The following is a 25,858-nucleotide window of genomic DNA, read 5'->3' as shown; positions in this document are numbered from 1 at the left end:
AAGAAATGGCACCTGCTGCAATATTCTTGCCTGGGAAATCCCATGGACAGAGAAGCCTGGCAGGCTCCAGTCCCTGGGGTCACAAAGAGTCAGACACAAGTTTAGCGACTAAACAACAAAGTTTAGTGACTAAACAGCAAAGCCATGCTGTTATTTGGAGTGTATGCTTTTACTAATGTGTTCATCCTTTGATCAGATATTTATTAAGCATATAAGGTACTATTCTTAGCACTAGAGTTATATACACAGAAACACACACACACACAAAAGTATCTGCCTTTGTGGACTTTACATTCTTTACTTTGGGAAACTGCCACTAAGCAAATAGATAGTATAGTATAATAATTAAAAGAGAAGAGGGCAATAGAAGATGAGATAGTTGGATAGCATCACTGACTCAACAGACGTTTGGGCAAACAATGAAGAAGAGGGAAGCCTGGTGTGCTGCACTCCATGGGGCCACAAAGAGTTGGACACGACTTAGCGACTGAACAACAATAGTGATAAAAGTGTAATGAAAAATAAAGTTGGAGGCTAATGCCATGCAGTCACGTAGTGCTATTTTAGGAGTTGGTCAAAAGACCTCTCTGATGAGGCTTTGGAATAGGAGTGTACTCTTTCTTAAGTTTAGCAAGGAGATCAATATGTCTGGCGCAGAGTAAGAAAATAGGATAAAAAGATTCTGTACAGCAAAGGAAGTGATCAGTAAAGTTAAAAGGTAACTTATGGATAAAATAAGAGAAAATCTTTGCAAATCATATATCTGAAAAGGGCCTAGTATCCAAGATATATAAAGAGCTCATACAATTCAATAGCAAAAAAAGTAATGATCTAATTTGAAAAGAGTAGAATATCTGAATAGACATTTTTTCCAAAGAATACATACAGATGGCCAACAGATACATGAAAAGATGTTTGACATCACTAAACATGACTTGCAGGGAAATGCAAGTCAAAACCACAATAAGATATAATTTCACAATGCTTAGAATGATTATTATTAAAAAATAATGTGTTGGCAAGTGTTTGTAGAAAAGGGAAACTTTGCATTGTTGGTTGCAACCACTATGGAAAACAGTATTGAGATTCCTCAAAAAATTAAAATTAGAACTGCCATATGATGCAGCTGTTCTGCTTCTGAGTGTCTATTTAAAGAAAAACAAAAAGACTAATTTTAAAAATATATATGCATCCCGCCCTGTTCATTGCAGCATTATTTGCAATAGCCAAGAATGAAAATGGCTTGTGTCCATTGATGGATGAATGGATTAAGAATTGTAGGATGGATGGATGGAAGGGTAGATAGAGACATTTATCCATAAAAATAAATTAAATATTGCCAGGTGTTACACTTTAAATGGATTTAGAGGAAATTATGCTAAGTGAAATAAGTCAAAGAAAGACAAATAATGTTTGATCTCTCTTATATGTGGAATCTAAAAAAAAAATATTAACTGATACAGAGAAAAAATCAGTGGTTGCAGTGGTGTGGGGTGGCTTGCGGTTGGAAATAAGTGGTTGAACTGGGTTTTTTGTTGTTTTTTTGCAGGGGTAGTTTAATAAATGAATTAAAAATTAAAAACAAAAACAATATAAACAATATCCCCTAACTCTGATGATCCTAAATGCTAGTTTTTTATCCAGGACCATGACCATGCTTGCACTCAACATAAGCAAATCCATGTCCCTACCCCACTTTTTTTTTTTTTTTTTAACCAGAATCCATGTTACCCACTGGAGAAGGGATAGACTACCCACTCCAGTATTCTTGGGCTTTCCTGGTGGCTCAGCTGGTAAAGAATCCGCCTGCAATGAGGGAAACCTGGGTTTGATCCCAGGGTTGGGAAGATCCCTTGGAGAAGGAAATGGCTACCCACTCCAGTAATCTGGCCTGGAGAATTCCATGGACTGTATAGTCCACGGGGTTGCAAAGAGTTGGACATGACTGAATGACTTAAATAAATAAGTAGTAAATAATGTTACCTGCCTTCATGTCACCTAATTAAGGACATTTCCAGTTGTCCATTTTCAAACCACACCGTGGCCAACCTTCTCAAGATGCTGGGCTGGTCCTAGTGACACTGCACACACATACACCCATGCAGAGGAACCAGGTCATGCAGATAGTGTCAGACTCGGGGATGCCCAAGAATGAATTTGCGGAAAGATGGACATAGGTTTCAGGCAGACCCTGAAGTCTTCTATGAAAAGCAGCCTACTAGACACATGGCTCAGGGCCACCCAGCCTGAAAGGTCAGGCTGCAGGGGAAGGTGAGTGGGACAAGAGATGCCAGGACCCTAGGGGGAAAGAAAATAAATGCTGGGGGCTTTGACTAGGGTGGTTGTAGTGGAAGTGGTATGAAGTTTCACCGATTCTGGATGTGTTCCAAGTGGCACCCATGGAACTAAGTGGCATGATCAAGAGTAATGGACGTGCACATTGAGTTCATGGGAGGCATGTGAGCTGGAGGTATAAATCTGCTTTGTCAGTGTATAGATGACATTAAAGATCATGAGTCTGAATAAGAGCACATGATGAGTGAGAGAAGAGAGAGATGGGCATAAACAGGAAGGGAAGGAAAACATCCAGACATGTCTGGGCACTTAAAATGCTTTGAGATTTGGAAGGAGTAGAAGACATGCAAAGCAGGCTGAGAGGTAGCAGCCAGTGTGTATAGTGAGTGATAAGAAAAAGGAAGGTGGGTGACAGCTGGGAAACATGTTTGAAAGATAAGCAGAGGAAGAGAAGCTCACAGTTCATTTTTATCCACACCACCTTCATGGCTCATAAGAAGTGAGATTCATGTTGTTATGTCCTATTTTAAACTTTCACGTTTAAAGTCTTCAGATGAGACCTGCAGAATGAGATAGATCAAAATTTCAACTTAATGTAATTAAACTTCATTGGTTACTGGTAGAAATATAGATTGAAACATAGTTTAAGACATGGTTTTCATTTTCCATCACTGATGTGTTGTCTTTTTAGCTAAATTCCTAAAGGCCAGTGTCTGTTCCATCTACTAAATCTCTGTATAACTGTGCCAATTATCCGGTGTTTCAGGCTTGGTAAACAAAAGCAAAGGAAATGGGCTGGAAGTATATGGCGAATGAAAATAGGATAATAAGAAGAGATATGGTTCAGGCTTAAATGTTGCCTCTGTGAAAGGCCTCATTTTGCATATTCAAAACTTACAAGGTTGATTTTATAGTTTCAAACTTTTCCTCAAGTTGACGCTGTTCATAGATAAATGTGTAATCTTTTGAACCAAATGGATATAAAGGTAGAATAAAGGGCACTTTAAAAAATACATACTGACATTTCTCTATGTCTCTTGATACAAACTGGTTGTGTGCTGGTGCGGTGAAAAAAGATATGAATCAAAGAAAGAATCCTGCAACAGAAAGCTTTAGCATCAATGTGTATGTGGGGGGAAAAAAAGGAATAAATTCAGTGGAGAACCAAAGACCAGCCAAGTCTTTAGAGGAGAATTTATCAGACAACTTGCCTTAGGACATCTATTGGAATGCAATAGAGGAGAAGTTAAACTTCAGGGCTTGATAGCTAGACAGTTATGCTACAAAATAAAAATGTGTTCTTACTAATGGTACATTAAATTCATAATTCATTAGTAACTTTAAAGAAGAATATTCCACTGTGGTGTTTTCAGCTAACTTTTGCTTACATTATTTTTCTCTTGAAAGCCAACATATCCTTTTCTATAAATCTGAGGTTATTTTTAATTGCGAAAATTTAATTGTGCATAATCACTTGATTTGCATAGGTTGTAGTTAATTTTCAGTAATACGACATAAATACTTTCTGTTTTTATAAGAAAAAGGCTTAAAAACAACAGTAATAGCAAAACGTGAATGGGAAAGTGGTACAATAAATTCTAAGTGTTCAACCATAATATATAGCTTTACTAATTAATCAGATACAAATTATTATAACTTAAAAACTTTATTTTGTTTGAGTATAATTTAGATATTCTCTTTTTCAATACAATTGGTCATTGGCTTCATGCTTGTTTAAAAAAAAAGTGTTCTTCCTGCTTGTTTGCAGGTTTTTTCAATTTATTTTATTGCAAGACCTTTTCAAAGTGAACAGAAAAGGCACAGACCTTGATATGAGAGAAATGTATTTATGAATGCTTTCATTAACTAAGATGTATGATGTACCAATGGGCTGTTCCCAACTTATTACTGTAAGTTTTGTTGCACAGAACTGTTTCTGAGCCTGTTGTTCAGAAACAGAAATTCCTTTTCCCATAGAAACAATGTTGTATATGATCCCATATCAACCCTCAAAAGCTTATTTAACCATAATGTAACTGAAATAATACTAAGAGTTTCTATATACTTTTGCCTGAGTCTCAATCTCTGAGGCCCTCTGGACCTGACAATAAAAGGAGCGAGATGTAAATGGCTTCATACAATTCGTCCAGAAGTACAGGGAGAAGTTTCTCAAAGATGAATGAGGAGAGCAGGCCAAAGGCTTGTCCACTGGCTTTTGATTCAGTTAAAATGGGAGGGTAGAATGCATAAAGAAGGGGATCTTGAAGAAGGGTAATCTGCCGGGAATTAAATGGGAATCTCAGTTATTTAAAAGTCTTAATTTTATGTGTACACCTTTAACATTGGTATGATAGTGAGAAAAATAAAAGAAAAAAATTGAAATTTTTGGAGTCCATACTGTTTAAAAAAGCTGTGACCATGAAAGGTTACCCATTCTAGGTCTACTTCCACAGTACAATGTGAGGGGACTTAATAAAATGTTTTCAAAGTCTTTTTTTTTTTTTTAATGTTTGATTTCTGCCATAGTAGTGTCTGCAATGAGTAAGATGTGGTGGGAATGGAACCATCAAATGGTCAGGTGACGTCTTGGCCCTTCCTATGTAATGTTTTGTGATATCATTATAGTGAATAATAACAGTTATATACATGATTATAGTTACCAAGAGTATCAAAATGGTACTTAGTAAAGCAATAGTTCTCAGACTTGACTTATCATCAGAATCACTTGGGGAGCTTTTAAAAAACTGGCATTCTTAGATCCCACCTCAAACTTAATTAAATCAGAATCTTCGTAAGTGCAGGACTTTCTCTTTATAACGTAGTCTCTTTTGTAATTCTCATGACCATCTACATGAGGGACCATCATTATAGATGTTCTAATTGAATTGAAATGAGAATTTAGCATAATTTACAGTTTTAATAACAAAGTTTTTGGATAGAGGAATCCTTGAAATTGGTTTGTTTTTCAGTATTATGATCTTTCTGAAGTCCTGTTTAAACATAAAATACAGAGTAAACCATTTCCTCTTAAAGGTAAATTTCAGCTAAGAAGTCCTAATTCTTAAAATCTGGCATGACAGACTTTTCTTATTTAAATGTTCAGTGGGAATAGTTAGTGTTAAATTGTCCTTTCTTATAGATTATGAGCAAAGGACATAACAGCAAATCACAAAGTCTCACTTTAAAACAAAATAGTGGCTAAAATTTATTTATGACATGGAAAAATATTTGTGACATTGTGGCCATCTCTGAGCATAAATTTTATTTATACTTGGTATACATCTTAACTTGATTTTTAAAACATCTCCAGGTAGCTCATGGAAAGAACCTCTATTATATGTCCATATGTGTACATGCTGTTTTTCCCTGTTCACACTACTCTATATAATATAAAATAAGTTTGAATGTGTATTTTGAAATGTATTCATTTCAGTATTTAAGCACAGGGTTAATATTTCACACTATTGGTAAATTAATTGTAGCCACTAATATTCAGTTATATTTTTATAATTAAGTGTGTTATTATTTTCCTGGTATATTAAATGCTTTCATTGAATGAACATTTTAGTTGATTGACTAACAGTGGAAATAGCACTTGACAGTGATATATTCAGATACCACAAGGTAATAAACAGTTTTCTAAGAACTGCATATAATAGTTCTATTAAATTGTAAGGAATTCAAACTTTTGTTGGAGCTTATCACTTTGTTAATAACTTGATATCATTCTTTAAGTAGTCATAGAAATTTAAAAAATTGAAAATTTTCTACTGTTTTTCAGTCACTTTTTTCAGTCATTGTCACTGTTCCTACTTTGTACTGTGCTCTGTTTACTCATGGTTTTTCCCTGGTGCTTATCTTCTAACTCAACTGTGGAGCACTTTTTCATTTCACAGAGTGGTGACTGCACTGTGGATAGGTGTGCTCAAGGTGTTCTGAATGTTGACCTGTCTCATCTCCATGTTTCCAAGGCACACTAAAAATGACATGGCTGAGACCTTTAAAACAGGGCTTAAAGAAAGGGAACAAGGCTGTGGCACTACCACGGAGGTCTAAGTCGTGAGGGTCTAATTTGGTGTTGGCAGGATAAGATGTTGACAGGGTCTCCTTTTTGTACAGCTATATCCATGGCTGTGGAATCACAGGAAGGTCCTGAGTGTGTATTTTGGATTTGTGCTCAAATTTCAGAATGCCTCATTTGTGTATACCAGTGTCTCAGCTGTTGCAGACTTTGTAATGAATTAGTATTGGACTCAGAAATTGAGTTTCTGCCAGAGGATTCTGGCGGTGAACATTCTCCTATAACAACAGACAAATGATAACAGTAGAAATGCCAAGGGATTTCACAATAGCACGTCTCAGGATTCAGTGTAATGGTTTAACTTCAACATAAAGACGATCAGAGTAAGAGCAGCTTACTGTTCCACTCTGGTGAGTGATGTGTTAGGTGCCAGTATGTAAATGAAGATAATTACAAGAGAGTGCCAAAATGTGTCCTCCATGAGAAAGTATGCAGGTCTTAAATAGATTACTCTGCAATCATATGAAGTCTTTTTGGGGTGCAACAAAATCCCCCTTCTATGAAATGTTTAATATCTTTTGAGACACTGGGAGAAGAGTGCCATTTTGAGCAAAAACCAATTGAGATTCCTCCAAGATTGCAAAGGATCTTCCCAGGGTGACCCTCAGAAATAAAGTTTTAATTTCCAGTTTTAACTATCCGTCTAACTATAAGCATTTTTTTCATATGCTTCCTTTCTGATAACAAGCCAAAATGATTAAAGAGGAGAAACAGTAAATTGAGAAGTGTTTTTCTTAAAAATGTATGGTTAAACAGCTTACTGCTTTGGGCAGAAGCTTTATGTATTAAAAAACATTAGCAACTTTTGGAAGAAATTTTAGCACATGCTTTGTCACAGGATAAGGTAACTAGGGTCTTAACAATCTTGTGGGCTATTTGCTTTTTAAAAGCATTTTCTCTTATAGAAAAAATGCTCCTGGAATGCAATGACATTACTTTGTCCAAAATATAATACTTCTTCTTAACGACCAGCCACATGGAGCTCACTCTATGGAATTTTTTTTTCCCCCAATGAGTTCTTCCTCACACTGCTGCTAAGTCGCTTCAGTCGTGTCCGACTCTGTGCGACCCCATAGACGGCAGCCCACCAGGCTCCCCCGTCCCTGGGATTCTCCAGGCAAGAACACTGGAGTGGGTTGCCATTTCCTCACACTACTTTCATATATTTTATTGTGGATAATTCTTTTCAAAGGCAGATCATGACCAGTGAAGTTTGTGATCTATACCAAATAGTGCGTAACATAATGAAAAACAAAAAGACTAAAAGCAACACTTTGCTTGTCAGTAATTAAATGGCAGACTATGAGAGAATAGGCCAGTCCTGTTAATATTTTTGTCTCTATTATTTAACAAAAAGTAAATACTTAATGAGTGAAATATCTGATACAGTGACTCATCCTATTAACTATTTTTCTTTTGAAACATCAATTTCTAATAAGGGAAGGAAAGAAAATTAAAATGAAGTATTTTTTTCTATTTATAAAGACAAAAAAGGAGTTTTAATGCACAGTATTGTTGAATCTGATGGATGGGTGATCTCATACACTATGGTGGAATTGCAAATGGGTACGGCCATTCTGGGGAAGCATGATAATGTGTGTCAAAATTTACTATCTGAGTGTCATTTGACCCCAAAATTAAACTTTTGTGAGATAATCAAGAGGCTGAGTTAGGAGGAAGCTCATAGCAGTGTTACTTAAAATTGAAAAACTTGGAAAAGTGTAAATATCAATCAGAGGAGAATTATATTAAATGAAAATGAGCCTTCTAAGAATTGGAAATAATGATGTGCTTTGCTGAATTTGAATTAAAAAAAAAGAAAAATTCCAAACAGCTGTATCATCTTTCCCTAAATAAATTATTCTTTCACATAGAGTACTTTAGGTGTACATGGATGTTAGTAAATATTAAAGAGGTTTTAATAGAATTCTAATTTTGTAAGTAACTGAATCTAGAGCATGAAAAATACTTGCATTTTTATGTTAACAAATTTTTAAACTGGAGCGAAAAAAATACCCATGTGTGTAGATTATTTTTCTAGACCTATGATTAAAAGGCAGATTAGAGAATGATTTCCTTTTCTACCTAAACAATCTTCCTAAAATAATTGAAGGACTTTCACTGAAGAAAGTGAAATAAAGCTTTTATGATAATAGTATTTTTTTTTAGAGAGAGATTTTGACTTTAAATAAAATGAAAGAAATATGTGGAAAAGGCATAGGTAAAAAAATTTAATATAACTTGATAAAGGAAAAGAAGTCTTATTTATGCTAATTTCAGTGTGTAGATCACAAGTCAGTCCTCCAGAGTCATCATATGAAGGTTTGAAGGGTACTCGCCATATGCAAGGCAGTGTGACTATTCCTGCAGGGAATGCTAGGTTTCTTCCCTTAGTGTACAAGTTGCATCTCAAATATCTGAAGCCAGCTGAGCACTTCATGTGTTTTACAAGTTTAGAAATATCTAAAGAAGCATTCTTTTCAATTAAATATCTTTTGAGCTATTGGGTGCATTCTACTGTACTGTGTATTCTTGGAAACATAAAGATTATTTAGAAACATTTCCATCCATTAAGAAGCTTACAATACCAGATATTGAGGGTAATACAATGTATTCACCTAACAAGATTGTCAGAGGAGTTAGATTTTTGAATAGAAATGCTCCTTTTGCTAAAGCAAGGAGCAGAGACTTGGATTTTATGTATACCTTCAATAAGTGGCCCAATCTTTGGGCCATTGACCAGAGTTTGCCGGAGAAACATTGTTTTCTCTTAGCCTTCCTAGTCTTAAGTCTCACTGTGGTCATGGAACTAAGCTAGCCAGTGAAAGCAAAACATAGAGAGATAGTTACCTTTAGGAACTTCATTTCTTATCATTTCCTACAAGCAGGGAATCCTTTTGGGCCCTCCTATCTTCTGGTTCTTGAACTCTGGTTTTTACCAGAGTGCTATTTCCTACATGGATATTTATATATTTTTTATTTATGCATAAGCTTTTATGAGTCATTATTACAGACAAATATAAGAAATTATTTTTAAATCAGAGATATACTGTAACTTCTTTGATAACATTAAATTTTATTTTATTTTTTTTTTCTCTAATTTTATTTTATTTTTAAACTTTACATAATTGTATTAGTTTTGCCAAATATCAAAATGAATCCGCCACAGGTATACATGTGTTCCCCATCCCGAACCCTCCTCCCTCCTCCCTCCCCATACCATCCCTCTGGGTCATCCCAGTGCACCAGCCCCAAGCATCCAGCATCATGCATCGAACCTGGACTGGCAACTCGTTTCCTACATGATATTTTACATGTTTCATTGCCATTCTCCCAAATCTTCCCACCCTCTCCCTCTCCCACAGAGTCCATAAGACTGTTCTATACATCAGTGTCTCTTTTGCTGTCTCGTACACCGGGTTATTGTTACCATCTTTCTAAATTCCATATATATGTGTTAGTATACTGTATTTATGTTTTTCCTTCTGGCTTACTTCACTTTGTATAATAGGTTCCAGTTTCATCCACCTCATTAGAACTGATTCAAATGTATTCTTTTTAATGGCTGAGTAATACTCCATTGTGTATATGTACCACTGCTTTCTTATCCATTCATCTGCTGATGGACATCTAGGTTGCTTCCATGTCTTGGCTATTATAAACAGTGCTGCGATGAACATTGGGGTACACGTGTCTCTTTCCCTTCTGGTTTTCTCAGTGTGTATGCCCAGCAGTGGGGTTGCTGGATCATAAGGCAGTTCTATTTCCAGTTTTTTAAGGAATCTCCACACTGTTCTCCATAGTGGCTGTACTAGTTTGCATTCCCACCAACAGTGTAAGAGGGTTCCCTTTTCTCCACACCCTCTCCAGCACTTATTATTTGTAGACTTTTGGATCGCAGCCATTCTGACTGGTGTGAAATGGTACCTCATAGTGGTTTTGATTTGCATTTCTCTGATAATGAGTGATGTTGAGCATCTTTTCATGTGTTTGTTAGCCATCTGTATGTCTTTTTTGGAGAAATGTCTATTTAGTTCTTTGGCCCATTTTTTGATTGGGTCGTTTATTTTTCTGGAGTTGAGCTGTAGGAGTTGCTTGTATATTTTTGAGATTAGTTGTTTGTCGGTTGCTTCATTTGCTATTATTTTCTCCCATTCTGAAGGCTGTCTTTTCACCTTGCTAATAGTTTCCTTTGATGTGCAGAAGCTTTTAAGGTTAATTAGGTCCCATTTGTTTATTTTTGCTTTTATTTCCAATATTCTGGGAGGTGGGTCATAGAGGATCCTGCTGTGATGTATGTCGGAGAGTGTTTTGCCTATGTTCTCCTCTAGGAGTTTTATAGTTTCTGGTCTTACGTTTAGATCTTTAATCCATTTTGAGTTTATTTTTGTGTATGGTGTTAGAAAGTGGTCCAGTTTCATTCTTTTACAAGTGGTTGACCAGATTTCCCAGCACCACTTGTTAAAGAGATTGTCTTTAATCCATTGTATATTCTTGCCTCCTTTGTCGAAGATAAGGTGTCCATATGTGCGTGGATTTATCTCTGGGCTTTCTATTTTATTCCATTGATCAATATTTCTGTCTTTGTGCCAGTACCATACTGTCTTGATAACTGTGGCTTTGTAGTAGAGCCTGAAGTCAGGCAGGTTGATTCCTCCAGTTCCATTCTTCTTTCTCAAGATCGCTTTGGCTATTCGAGGTTTTTTGTATTTCCATACAAATTGTGAAATTATTTGTTCTAGCTCTGTGAAGAATACTGTTGGTAGCTTGATAGGGATTGCGTTGAATCTATAAATTGCTTTGGGTAGTATACTCATTTTCACTATATTGATTCTTCCAATCCATGAACATGGTATATTTCTCCATCTATTAGTGTCCTCTTTGATTTCTTTCACCAGTGTTTTATAGTTTTCTATATATAGGTCTTTAGTTTCTTTAGGTAGATATGTTCCTAAGTATTTTATTCTTTCCGTTGCAATGGTGAATGGAATTGTTTCCTTAATTTCTCTTTCTGTTTTCTCATTATTAGTGTATAGGAATGCAAGGGATTTCTGTGTGTTGATTTTATATCCTGCAACTTTACTGTAGTCATTGATTATTTCTAGTAATTTTCTGGTGGACTCTTTAGGGTTTTCTATGTAGAGGATCATGTCATCTGCAAATAGTGAGAGTTTTACTTCTTCTTTTCCAATTTGGATTCCTTTTATTTCTTTTTCTGCTCTGATTGCTGTGGCCAAAACTTCCAAAACTATGTTGAATAGTAATGGTGAAAGTGGGCACCCTTGTCTTGTTCCTGACTTTAGAGGAAATGCTTTCAATTTTTCACCATTGAGGATAATGTTTGCTGTGGGTTTGTCATATATAGCTTTTATTATGTTGAGGTATGTTCCTTCTATTCCTGCTTTCTGGAGAGTTTTTATCATAAATGGATGTTGAATTTTGTCAAAGGCTTTCTCTGCATCTATTGAGATAATCATATGGTTTTTATTTTTCAATTTGTTAATGTGGTGTATTACATTGATTGATTTGCGGATATTGAAGAATCCTTGCATCCCTGGGATAAAGCCCACTTGATCATGGTGTATGATCTTTTCTTAGGGAGCTTAAGAAATATTTTAAGGCCAAAGCCCAGACAAAGCATGTGCGACTAGGTCCGACTCTTTGCGACCCCGTGCACTGTAGCCCGCCAGGATCCTCTGTCCATGGGATTTTCCAGGTAAAAACTGGAGTGGGTTGCCATATCCTACACCAGGGGATCTTCTCAATCCAGGGATCAAACCCACATCCCTTGTGTTTCCTGCATTGGTAGGTAGGCTGTTTACCACTGCACCACCTAGGAAGCCCTAAAAGCCAAGAAGACCTGATGAAAATTATATGGATTTATAGTTATTTATGTATTAAGGTGATGACTGTTATCACCATTAGTTTATATTTTATTTTATTCTAAAGATCAATTGTATGCATATTTTAATGTTAATGACTACAGTTCCACTGCTGATGAAAATCTAACCTAAACTTGGTATAGCTGGAACACAGAATGGATATACCCTCACAAAATGGTTTCCTCTCTAAGGTGAATTTGCCCAAGATCTTTAAAATCTATCTCTGTGAATTAGCTTCATAATGTATTACACAGGTATATATGTGTTTCATAATTTGCACTGTGGTTAATATAGCCTAAAATCATAAAATTCCAACTATTTTTTAGTATAAATATATTCCTTCTTCCAATCATTTGATCAACACTTTTTGAATAATCACAATCTTTCATCAGCAGTTGGTTATCAGTGACAAGCATTTCCTCTTTCCAGGGAGTCTTGTGTTTCACTCTTTAGATTGCCCTGCAAGACTAGTAACCTGTAAACTGATGGGGAGAAGGCATCTCTTCAGAGTTCATTATTGGTAGAGATAAGGCCGTACAGAAACTTGGAATGGAGCTGGGATTAGAACTTGGAATTTCTGTGGCCTCTTTGGCAACTCTATCGTTTTGTTTCTAAGGACACTCTAAATTTTAGCTGTAGGGGTTTTCCATTGGAACTTCTGAACTCACTGGGTCTGCAGGTGAACTAATCAAGGCTTCTCTCTTCTCAAATGGTTTTGCTGTCACCTTCTCTCTGCTCCTCTGGGACTGGCCCAGTTAGCTTCTGGGTTAGTTTAGAGGCTGTCTGCCTCAAGGCTCTTTCCTTTAGATCTCCTGTAGCATTTCCTCCCCTTGGTGCCAAGCAGGGTCAAAATCTTTGCCTCGGGGTTCCTGGCTACTGATCCTCTTCCTTGCTGAGGGGAGGGTAAATAGAGAACAAAAGTTTTGCATTTTTCTTATCTGTGTCTTGATTGCAGGAAGCTAAGATAGAAACTCTAAAACAAACTTTTCTCTGCTTTGCTTGGTCTGGCTGTTTTGAAAATGTGCTCACTTACTTGTCCTACGGATGGTCCAGATCATCCTTTTGCAGTGCCTTTTGCAGTGGTCTCATGACCATTCTTTCTCATAGAAAAGCCGCCCAAGTCCTCAACTCACTCCCCTAACTAACCTGTAAAATATAGTTAAGAGGACTTCATTATTTATTAGGACTAAAACACATTTCCTCTGATAAGATGAATAGTATTTATCTTTCAGTGAAAAACTTGGTGTAAAAAAAAAAAAAAAAAAAATCCCAGTATCTTGGCAATGTTTTCTGAAATACTTTTCTAGCTAAGGTTGCCAGATTTAGCAAGTAAAACTACAAATAAATTCAAATTTAACCAGACATCCTCTATTTTATCTGGCAATCCTACTTCTGAATCCATGAGAACATAGTACCTACTGTTTTATGCTTGTTCTGTGTTTGGTTGTGACAGATAATTTAAAAAATTTTTCATCTTTAATAATTTTTTTTTCTCTCTGTAACCAACATCCTGAATTGAGTGCTTATTAACTTTAAAGTCACTGTCTTTTAGGGATAGTAAATTCCCTTTAGTATACAACTTATATGGCTGATTCTTCTCATGAAAAGTAAGGAAAATAAAAACAATTTGAACTGGATCTTGGAATTCTTTATGTTGTTCTACTTGGCATAACTAATGATACTGCTAGGACTCAGAATTTATTTCGTTCTATTACTCCAAGCAGTTTTTTACTTAAATCTTTTACTGTATAAAAGTCTTTTCAATGAGATACTCTTCCTGACCACCCCTTGAGGAAAAGACAAGAGCTTCAAAGTCAACCAGATAGTTTTTCAAATCTCTTATGCCGTTTCAAGTGTGTGTGAAACAGCTTGGACATATAACCTAACTACTTGGAGTGAGCTTCAGTTTACATAGCTATGATAAAGAAGGGTGTTAGAGAAGGAAGTGAGATAATGTGAGCTAGGATTTGTAATTGTAGCTAGCATGTGATGAGTACGTAAGAAGCATTTGTTCTTCCTTTCTTCCTTTTTGTTATGACTGAACCCCTATAGCTACTTTTTTGTACTTGCTTTTAATGACATGCAGCACCTTCCTGCTTTGCACTGTGCTTATATTGAATATAGTTTTATCTTTCCTACTATACTAAAATATCCTTGAGGGAAGGTGATTGGGAACACAGGGTTCATTGTGTATGTGTATGCAGATGTGGTGATGCAGACCTGGAGGAGGAGAAGATATAGCTGAACAGTACATTCATAGTATTATAAACCCTTTCACTTAGCCTCAGAGAGACAACTTTTTAAAATATAATAGAACATGAAGTTGATAAGATATTCTTCCCATCCAGTGGGGCATTTTTCTGCTTGAATAGATTTCCCAGAACTGAATAAGTATTAAACTAAAGTTTCAGGAGTTACCGTGTGCCAAGTCCATTAGTTCAAACACATACATCTCTATTTAACATTTAGCAAAGTTGCTATAAAGCTAAAAACCAGGAGTCAGTCACAGTTAACCAGTACATATACATGAAATAACTAATACCACTGGGGGAGTTATATGATTTCAAAAGTCATCACTTGAAATGACACTGCTGTATACTTTAAAATATTTTTGAATGCATTATCTTCTCTGATTTGAAAATCACCTATAGGCAAAGGTAAATATTTATTAACTGCGTTTATAAATGAAACAATTAAGGCTTGTTGTGATGTTAAGTACTCTAAGTTCAAAGGCGAATAAAAGGCAAAAAGATAGCATCTGAAATCGAGTCAATTACATCATATACTTTTCTTCCTAACTGCAAATGGAAGGTTTGTTTGTTTGTTTGTTTTGGCTGTCTTTTAAAAACTGAAGATGGGAATACCAGACCTCCTTATCTGCCTCCTGAGAAATCTATAAGCAGGTCAAGAAGAAACATTTAGAACTGGACATGAAACAACAGACTGGTTCCAAATTGGAAAAGGAGTATGTCAAGGCTGTATATTGTCACCATGCTTTTTTATTATCTTATATGCAGAGTACATCATGGGAAATGCCAGGCTGGAAGAAGCACAAGCTGGAATCAAGATTGGTGGGAGAAATATCAATAACCTCAAATAGGCAAATGACACCACCCTTATGGCAGAAAGTGAAGAGGAACAAAAGAGCCTCTTGAAAGTGAAAGAGAAGAGTGAAAAAGCTAGCTTAAAACTCAATATTCAGAAAATGAAGATCATGGCATCTGGTCCCATCACTTCATGGCAAATAGATGGGGAAGCAATGGAAGCAGTGACAGAGTTTATTTGCTTGGGCACCAAAATCACTGCAGATGGTGATTGCAGCCATGAAATTAAAAGATGCCTGCTCCTTGGAAGAAAAGTTATGTCAAGCCTAGACAGCATATTAAAAAGCAGAGACATTAGTTTGCTGACAAAGGTCTGTATAGCCAAAGTTATGATTTTTCCAACAGTCATGTATGGATGTGAGAGTTGGACTATAAAGAAAGCTGAGTGCCAAAGAATTGATGCTTTTGAACTGTGGTGTTGGAGAAGACTCTTGAGAGTCCCTTGGACTGCAAGAATATCAAACCAGTCAATCCTATAGGAAATCAGTCCTGAATATTCATTAGAAGGGCTGATGCTGAAGCTGAAGCTCCAATACTTTGGCCACCTGATGTGAAGAACTGACTCCTTGGAAAAGACCCTGATGCTGGGAAAGATTGAGGGCAGGAGGAGAAGGGGATGACAGAGGATGAGATGGTTGGATGGCATCACCGATTCAATGGACATGAGTTTGCGCAAGCTCCAAGATTAGTGGTAGACAAGGAGGCCTGGCATGCTGCAGTCCACAGGGTTGCAAAGAGTCAGACATGACTGACGACTTAAGTGAACTGAAAAACTGAAGATAACTGTTAGGATGCATAATAACATTACATATATTTTAAGTGACTCATTCTCTTCTACTTGGTATAATTTAAATTTCCATGGCTTTTGGCCAGGTTAAGAATTTTAAGAGATCCTGATTGAGTAGGATAATACTAAATTAGAGCAGTGGAAAAGTACACAGCCCTTTATTCACTTCTGGAGGCAACATTCTAGAAGATAGCCATGTATCTACATGTCATCAGTATATGTAGAAGCACATACTCTAACATCTTAAATATCTGGTTTTACTCTACAGTCTGTATTTCTCAGAACAATGATAGAAAAGCTTCCTGACTTTTGCTTCTCTGACAGGTCCAATCTTTTTTTCATTCTTAGTAGATAACTACACTTCCTTATTTTTTGAGTTCATTGAGACCATCCAGTGTGAACTCTTTCTACCTCTGCAAATAAATTATCTCTCATCTGTTTTCTTCAGCCAATCTCAGGGGATAATGCATTTCTTCTCCCCAGAGACTATTACCTGTATCTGCTCCTTGATTGAGCCTGTCTCCTCCAGTGATATTCTCTAATCTTTGTTATAGCTTCTACTTCTCCCAATTAGCTCATTATTGAGTTTTGCTTATTTGAAACAAACAGCAAACAAACAAGACCTCTGAAACTATAGTTCTTTATCTTAGTCTTCACAAAACTTATCAGAAGAATTACTTTCACTCATGACCATGGTTTTTTCCCATTGATTTCCCAACAACTCACCGAATCTAACTTCTGCTTTAAAAATGCTCTATGGGAACTGATAACTGATAGGTCACATGTACACTATCAGATCAACAAAGAGTTTCGTCATTCCTTAGCTTCTTAGAAGTTTTGGTTTCAGAACATTATTTTCTCCCTTCAAAATTCTTTTCTTTTAGTTCTTTCCTCTTTTATTTCTTCCAGCTTCCTTGAGATATATCAACTCAACTTCCGTGAGTTGACATCACAGTCCTTTTATTTAAATACATAACAGCTTTGGTAAAATATAATTTGCATGCTATAAAATTTACCCTTTTCAAGTGTACAGTTTAAGTGACTTTTGGTATATTTACAAAGTTGTGCAACAATCACCACTGTCTCAATCCAGAATATTTTCATAATCACAAAAAGAAACCCCATACTCATTAGCAGTGGCTCCCCATTCTCTTCTTCCCCCAAGCCCTGGCAACCACTAATTTACTTGTTGTCTCTATGGATTTGCCTAATCTGGACATTTCATATAAATGAATCCTGCAATGTATAGTGTTTGTGACTTCCCTCATTTAGCATAATGTTTTCAAGGTTCATCCATGTTTTGGAAAACTTTTATTGGATAGACTGAATTTTGTTTATCCATTCATCTGGTAAAGGGCATTTGGTTTTATTCCATCTTTTGGTTCTTATAAATAAAGCTGTTATGTACAACTGTTTGTATGGACATAAGTTTTCATTTCTCTTAGGTATATACCTAGTTATAGAAATATCCAGTCTTATGGTAATTCTGTGTTCAACATTTTGTAGATAGCTTCCTGACTTCTATTACTGTGCTCTCCTTACCATTTATTGCCTTCCTTTTTCACTATTTTCTCATTTTCTTTAGACAAAATGTGATATTCCCCAAATTTTGGACTGGGCTTTTCCTCTTTCTTCATTCTCTTTTCCAAAAACCTGATGATCTCCTTTTGTCTTCACTACCATCTATCTCTTACTTTTAGGAATCTGTTGTCAGCCTGATCACTGTCAGCATTAGAGCTCAACATTATTAATCAACTAAAGAAATCTTCACTTGGTTATTCTGCCAGCAGTCAACCAGCATCATCTTCTTTCCAAAGCCCGTGTTTCATATTTGCTTTTCCCCTTTTCCAATAGTGACACAGCTAAACTTGATCCTTGACTCAAACATTTGAAGTCATCATTTACCTCCTTACCTTTTATCTTGAACCCAGTTACTAAATTCTGCCACTTTTTGACAGTTTCTCTAATAATTCTTGTTTTCAACTAAAATGTTTCTTATTAATTTTACTGTCTCTTATAGGTGGATAGAGTAAAGAATCTGTCTGCCAATGCAGTGTATGTGAGTTCAATCCCTGGGTTGGGAAGGTCCCCTGGCATGGGAAATGGCAACCAACTCCACAGTTCTTGCCTAGAAAATTCCATGGACAGAGGAGCCTGGCAAGCTATAGTCCAGGGGTTCGCCAAGAGTTAGACACAACTGAGCACGTATGCACATACCTTTTAACTGGTCTTTCTACCTCGTATCTTTCTTTACTCTCTTTATCACTTCTCATCTCCCTTCAATCCATGACTTCAGTACTGTCCTTGGCCAGGCACATCCCATCATTTCCAGATTCAGCAACATTTGCCCTTACCTGCTAAATATATCAAGTCTCTTTGCTGGTTATTGTTTAGTTATACTCATTAATGAGTTCCAGTAAATCTTCCCATGAGGTAACACTACTAAATTAAGCACATGTTCTATCCACATTCAATTATATTTTTTTTACTGTGTATGACCCTACATGTTCTTTGCTTCTGTTAAACGTGATCACTTTCTGTCATCTCCAAAAGATGAACTGTCTGTTATGTAAGTTCAGCCCAAATGTCATATATCCATAAGCTGTATTTAATCTCCCCAACTGAAAATAATCTCTTCTACTTAACGAACTCCTAAAATGTTTTAAAAATCTTTTCTATGGCTTTTGATATTACAATACATGTTTACTATTATTAGACAGGAAGCTCTTTGATGGTAGAAACAATGACACATCAAACCTTACCTCTGCAAGCATGCAATGCTTCTTAGTTATTTGCTTTGTACATGGGACACAATTGCAATGTTTTTTTGAATGACAAGTAATTGTTGATGTATTTTATTCTTACAGATATTTTCCTAAATTCTGCCTCTTTTGCAATGTTACTTTTAAATTGCAAAGGGAATCCAGAATATGGTATTCAGGTATTACACTATAATTTAGTAGCATGTATTTTCAGTTCATCTCTAATATGGAATTTGAAATTACAACAATATAGCAGTAATGAGTCTTCAATCCATATCCAAACAAAAGATGATATTAGCCTTATAATGAGAAAAAAGAAATGTGATGGTATGGGAGAAAAAAAGTAAATCCAAATTCATTTAGAAAAAATAAAATAAAATATTTTATAGCAGAGAGAGAAATAACTGAAAGAATACACATAAACTGTTGTAGTTCCTGGAACATGTACCATGAAAAAGAGATGTTGTGAAACTATTTTATTAAAATTAGCTCCAATTCATCTTTACCTTTCATATTTGGGAATTTAGACAGACTTCTAATATATGAACAAGAATTGCATTTAGTATTGCTGTAGGTTATATTAGTGTATCTTGTGTGTTTCAATAGCCATTTATTATCATTAGCAGCAGAATAAAGAAGGAAATAGGGATATGAATACCACATAACTTGGTATTGTTTACTGCAGCCTGTGGAATGCTGGCTCAGAGGAAAAGAATGCGTTCATTCCATTAAACTGAGTGTACGATTTGAGACCTGAAAAAACAAACCCTGTCTTAGCCATTAGTTACTATTAACTTACAGATTTATTTTGTGCAAGAGTATCTCAGCTTATCTGGCAGTTTGGAGCCATACTGGAATATACTGTGTATTGGGTTTGGGCCTGAACCTTAAGGACTTTGTTGGAACTTTGGAGGATGACTTGTGGATCCATTCCATAACGTATTCAATACCTTATTTTTCTCCTCTTTGAATCCACATCATAAATGCTAAGCTAATATAGCCTGACATTTGATTGGTAAATAGGATGCTTTACAATTAATTACTCACCCTTATTAAGTAACATAAAATAAATGATTGTAGCTTCTCAGTTTGGCCTTCATAGTGGTCCACAACATAAACATAACATATCCACACATTTATTCTTTAACTTTATTTAAAATATACTGTAACACAGAAATAAAATTATTTAAAAAATGTATTTTCTAGTAATTAGCTTTTTTTTTCCCAACAAACTTAGTCTAATTATGTATCAGACATGATAAAATGAAAGGTCAATCGCTACAGATACATAATTTCACTCTGATAGATTGCTGTTTGAAAATAGGTTATGACAATTAGATGATTAATTTTCTTCTATTAAATAGCATTATGAGACTTCAGATTACATTTATCAGTATATTCTCTTTAGTGGGGACATAATGGGAGGAAAGGCCGAACAGAATTGGAATTTGTCTCCTTTGTGGAAGGACCTGAAATCTACTCATTATCAACTACACTTGTGAAAATAATTTAAAAATGAAATTGTTTGAAGACTTACTATATGCTGAGTATTCAAAGTAACATGTTAAAAATATCATATGTTAAAGGTTAAAATATATGAGTGTGAGGAGCAAAATTCTGGGTATCCTACTGACAAAATTTTTTTGGTTCTGGTTATCTGCAAAGTATACACCCCTTGTCAGTTTAAGTAGGGAGTGCCTGTGTAAACATTCTTGTTTCGCCTGTTCCACATAATCGTTTCTTGTATCATATTTCTTCTGACCTCGCTATCTGAAACCAATTACAGGAGATCCATTTGGGCTGCATCTATTTTCATAAGAAGCCTAGGCAGCAGTGTTTTTCTCAGAGATGAATATCAACATCAAATATGCTTCTGAGTGCTTTGTTATTTATGTTTCAGAGAGATTTTGTAGCCTTCAGCTCTCAAGAATGTGTCACGCTGTGCTGTTTATACATTGAAGATATTAATGGGCGTAGATGTCATTTTTCATTTTAACGTCTCAAATGCAACAGGCTGATAGGTTAAGCATTCCTATTTTTATGAGGAGAGATATGAGCGATGTCTGTTTTTTCCAAAATATACATATATTTACTTTGGAAAAAAAGAAGTTATTTATAAACCTGAGAGTACTTAACATTTTTGGTTTCACTGGGTGTTTCTAAGCTATTCTCAAACACTTTACTCCTGGTAAAAGTTGTCAGTATTCTTCAAGAACTAAAAAAAAAATATTGATCTGGCAGGTCACAAAGTTTTTTTACTCTTAATTCTCATAATGACACACTCATTAGAATTACTCTTTGTCTAAGTGATCCTAACTAACTAAAGTTATTACTACTTTATAAGAGTGACATGCTTCAACTTCGCTTCACAAATTTTTTGTTTGTTTGAAATTACGCAGTAACTATTAGCAATGATATTTGCAATAAACATTTATAGGAAAATGCAGTATATTCTGGAAAACATATACATCCCCACACTTCTGCAGCTTAACAAAAAGTATGCCTTTATTATAAAGATTTTAGTTTAATTCTGATTCTAATTTTTAAAATGTCCTATCTTTTCTTTAGCTTTGCTAAAGTTAGATAACTGCATTAAATGAAGTGCACCCTTAATTCAAAACAAATGTGTTTTCGGAAACTAGATATGGCTTGACTTCACTGGAAACCTTTCTTGTTATTCATTTGCATCAGACTCAGTTATTATTAAAGGAAATTTTGCAAGCATCTTTGCCTTTTATTCTAAATTATTATTGTTATTTTTTTGTTTCACAAAGGGTGATTATATAAATACCTAAATGGCTCATAGAACTTAATGAAGAGCTCTTTTCTATTAATCAATTAAAGTGGACAAGCAATTTTAAAATTAATATTCTATATAATTTGACACCTAACACCATATATTGAAGGCAGTATTTTATCTCATAATCTTTCATCATTTGAATAGCTACAATAATAAACTGCAAAGATAAACGAAATATCTTTGAACATTTGTTTATTGAATTCAGTCCTAAAATGTTATCCAGAATACTGGAATTAAAAATATCATGTGATGCCTGCAGTTAGAATGCAAACTGCCAAAGATTTCAGCTTATGAGTTTTAAATCATTCCTGATCTCTTGGATTTGTTTTTGTCCTCCCACCTCTTATATTTACTATAGCAGTCTCTACTACTACTAAAAGAATGCTGATATAAGCAAGTAGTTCTTTTTCATAAGAGTTTGTATTAAAAGATGATTCTTTACTATTTTAAAGATAAGTATAAATGCATATGCAAACCAAGGTACTTTAAAAGTAGAAGCATGTTTTAGCTAGCTATTTTGTGGTATTCCATTTTTATTATGACTCCTTTAAAAATGATGTACATTTTTAATAGTAATATTTTCATGACATGTAATTCTAAATATATCTATTTTAATGTATTTCTATAGGCCCTGGGTATTATGTACTCTGTTGGGTTCCATGTTTAGACTGAGTTGAATGAACACAATGCAAGGTTGTGAAGGAGATCGCCTTCTAGATTTGAGAGACAAAGGCCTTAGCTTTTGCCAGACTCTGCTGCTGCTTTGTGACTTTAGTCGTATTATTGTAATATTGGTTTTTCAGTTATCTGTCTACAAAATGTGAAAGCTAGGCTAAACAATTTCTAAAGTTTTGTCCAGTTTTAGATTCTTCAGTAATTTTATTAGTAAAAACTTGTTAAGTGATTAGAATTTTATAATAGTTTAGAGCTCCATCAGGTATTGGTAGAACATGTAATGAAATTTAAGTCAAGGTTGATGGAAACACTTAGCCCTAAAAACAATATTGTTGTTATTCAGTCGCTAAGTCATGTCCAACTATTTGCAACCCCATGGACTGTAGCACACCAGGTTTCCCTGTCCACTCTCTCCCGAAGTTTGCTCAAACTCATGTCCATTGAGTCAGTGATGCCATTCAACCATATACATTCTGTGATCATTCCATTCAAAATGAAAGTGAAAGTGTTAGTTCCTCAGTCGTGTCCAACTCTGCAATCCCATGGACTGTAGCCCACCAGGCTCCTCTCTCCATGGGATTCTCCAGGCAATAATACTGACGTGGGTAGCCATTCTGTTCTCCAGGGAATCTTCCCAACCCGCTCATCAAACCCGGGTCTCCCATACTGCAGGCAGATTCTTTACCATCTGAGCCACCAAACACAGATTCAAATTATAAGGAGATTATATAGTTTCCCTTTTAAGTTCTGATAAATACATATGGTTTCTTTACAGGTTTTTTAAAAAAGAAGTGATTTATTATGATGTCAGAGCTGTCCTTTCCTTTACTTATTGTTCTTCTTTACCAGAGTTTTGCTCATTGCCTTCTGACAGTTCCTTTGACAACAGAGACACACTAGAATGCACTCTGACCTGGAAGCCAGGAGACCTTGAAAGCACATGATTACTCTAGGCCTCATTTCTCTCATTTGCTAAAATGAGGGAGTCAGATTGGATGACTTGTAATATCGCTTTTAGTCCTAGTCATTCATGATTCCAGGATTGTGAACTATATTCATTAAAAAGTCTTTAAGCAATGGCAACCCACTCCAGTACTCTTGCCTGGAAAATCCCATGGACGGAGGAGCCTGGTAGGCTGCACTCCATGGGGTTGTGAAGAGTCGGACATGACTGAGCGACTTGACTTAAGAATAATATGTATGTGTTGCTGTGTCTATGGAATTAAATATAAACTATATAAAACTGTTTATATATATATATATATATACACAAAATAAACTAATAAATTCAAAAATAGAACTTCTAGAAAAAAAATTAGGCAAACTGTGTGTGACTTTTGGCATTAAAGGGGAAAATAGTGGATTTTTTGATCTTGAGAATTTCATATAGATGTAGCCTAAATCATACTATATTAATTTCCATTTGAAAAGTGACAGTTGTCTTTTTAAAAAAATGAACTTCCGTTAAAGAAAAAAAGAAAGAAAGCTATATTATATAGAATATCAAGTTGAAATTTTTTAAACTGAATTTTGTGATAATGAAGTATTTATGGAATTTTTCTTTGATATTTTTTCCAGTTGAACTTTATAATAAAACTGCCTGAGATCACTGGAATGTGCTAGCCTTAGAAATATTTAGGCTGACTTGTAATTACTTGAAAATTTAAAAAAGCAAATTGAAGTTGTTGTGAATGAGTGTGTCTCCGAATGTAAAAAGTGTGCTTGACAAACTATGCCAGATCCTGCTATGGGAAGGCAAATCAATGTTGTTAGGAGATGTGCTAGGGCATTCAGTTTGTTTACTTTGGTTTCTATGTCTGCCTGCCTTCTCAGAAAACTTGCTTGGAGCCAGACTGTAGCAGCCCTCTCTCTGTCTTTTCATAATTGATCAGGGGATGACTGCCTTCCCTGAGGGTTAAGACGTGGCAACTTTTTCTGTTTGCTCAGCATCTCAATGCAGTAGTTCAAACATTGTTCACACCAGCTGGCAGTGTAATGCCATATGCACATCTTGTCAAAGCAACTGTTGTCATGGATACTAGAAACTCTCTTAAAAACCAGCTCATTGATTCCAATCAAATTTGTACTTTTTATCAGCTTAGAATCTGAATTATTATAGAAGAATATTGATCTAAGATATTGTTCCCATCAGGAAAAATTTACCTTGTACCTTAAAACAGTGAATAACAAAGTAGGATAATGATTTATTTTAGTTTTATGTGTTGAAAAATTTCATTATCTAGTGCTCATTGAACTCAGTTGTTGACAAAAACAATGAGTTTGTAGAGGCTCTCAAAAAAAATTTTTTTAATTAGTTTACACTGCTACCTTTAAAACATCTCAATATGTATTTTGTATGACATTAGTTTTTATATGATAAGTTTATAAGGTCCAATCACCAAGCTGTCCCTCCTCTAATAAATAATATGCTTACATTAATTCCTTATGTTAAGTTTTATCTTCCTGAGTGGGACAGAAAACATAAAAATAAATGAAAACATCTTCTATTTTGATTGGTATTCTGTCACACATAGAAACAAACCTGATTGGTTGAGTGGTAATTTCTTTGTTCTCTGATTTTGCTAAGAATGCAAATGAAAACCACTCAATTTTATTTGGTATTAAAACTGCACTTTATTTTGTCAAAGGAGAGATTTCCCCTTGAATTGTAAGTACAAAAAAAGTGTTTTTAATCTTTAGTGAAAATCCTTATTAATTCACTTTCAAGATAATCTGATGTTGATTTGTCAAATTTAATTACAGCTTCTGGTAACACTTGAAGTCTACTGCTTTTGCTTCAAAATTGTAATATGAAAATGCAAATTGAATGATAATTTAAAAGGGACTGGGCATTTTGGTTGAACACTCAAAGACAAGTTCCATGTGGAAATGAGGTTGTTGATGCAGTTTATGATTTTTTCTCTTTAAGCACTTTAAACAAAATAACTTTATTTTTTGCAGGATTACATTCATCTCTATTATTTTAAATAAAGTTGTGTAATGTGTGTTATGTGATTTTTTTCACATTAGAAGAAAAATAATATTTAATAATTCTCTAGAAAGGGAGGATAAGGGGGTGGGATTGCCATACATTGAAGTTGATTACTATTAACCAAAGAATAACTGATAATTTACCTTTCAAAAAATATTTAGATATTACTCACTTTTCACTTCTAGGCTCTCCAAGCAGCAAGACAACTTCTCTTACAGCAGCAGACAAGTGGATTGAAATCTCCCAAGAGCAGTGATAAACAGAGACCACTGCAGGTTAGTAAAGCAGCACTCCTGTCCTTGAGGTCTTGCTTTAAAAGATGTCTGTAATGATAACAGATATGCAGACCCAGTTGTAGACATACAGAAAAGTATTACATTTGCATATGTAAGTAATTTTAATTCAAAAAGAGAACTCATCTAATCTTCTTGAAATAGAAAGAATAATATTCTACTAGCTTAAATTTCAGAAGTTCACAGG

At 35.1% G+C, this 25,858-nt stretch overlaps 1 protein-coding gene across 10 annotated transcripts in view; it reads left to right on the top strand.

Moving 5' to 3' along the window:
- The window catches only part of FOXP2 (forkhead box P2), a 661,054-nt gene that overhangs the window by 439,662 nt on the left and 195,534 nt on the right, over nt 1-25,858 (top strand). For all 10 annotated transcript variants that reach the window (XM_070787815.1, XM_070787814.1, XM_070787813.1 and 7 more), the window contains one exon: nt 25,564-25,653. In XM_070787815.1, coding sequence (XP_070643916.1) covers nt 25,564-25,653 — 90 coding nt within the window. The remainder of the gene's footprint in view (nt 1-25,563; nt 25,654-25,858) is intronic.

Source organism: Bos indicus, chromosome 4 (genome assembly GCF_029378745.1).
Source record: "Bos indicus isolate NIAB-ARS_2022 breed Sahiwal x Tharparkar chromosome 4, NIAB-ARS_B.indTharparkar_mat_pri_1.0, whole genome shotgun sequence".
In the NCBI taxonomy this organism is placed as follows: Eukaryota; Metazoa; Chordata; class Mammalia; order Artiodactyla; family Bovidae; genus Bos; species Bos indicus.
The sequence above is the reverse complement of the archived record's forward strand: the minus strand, read 5'-3'. Positions and strand labels throughout refer to the sequence as shown.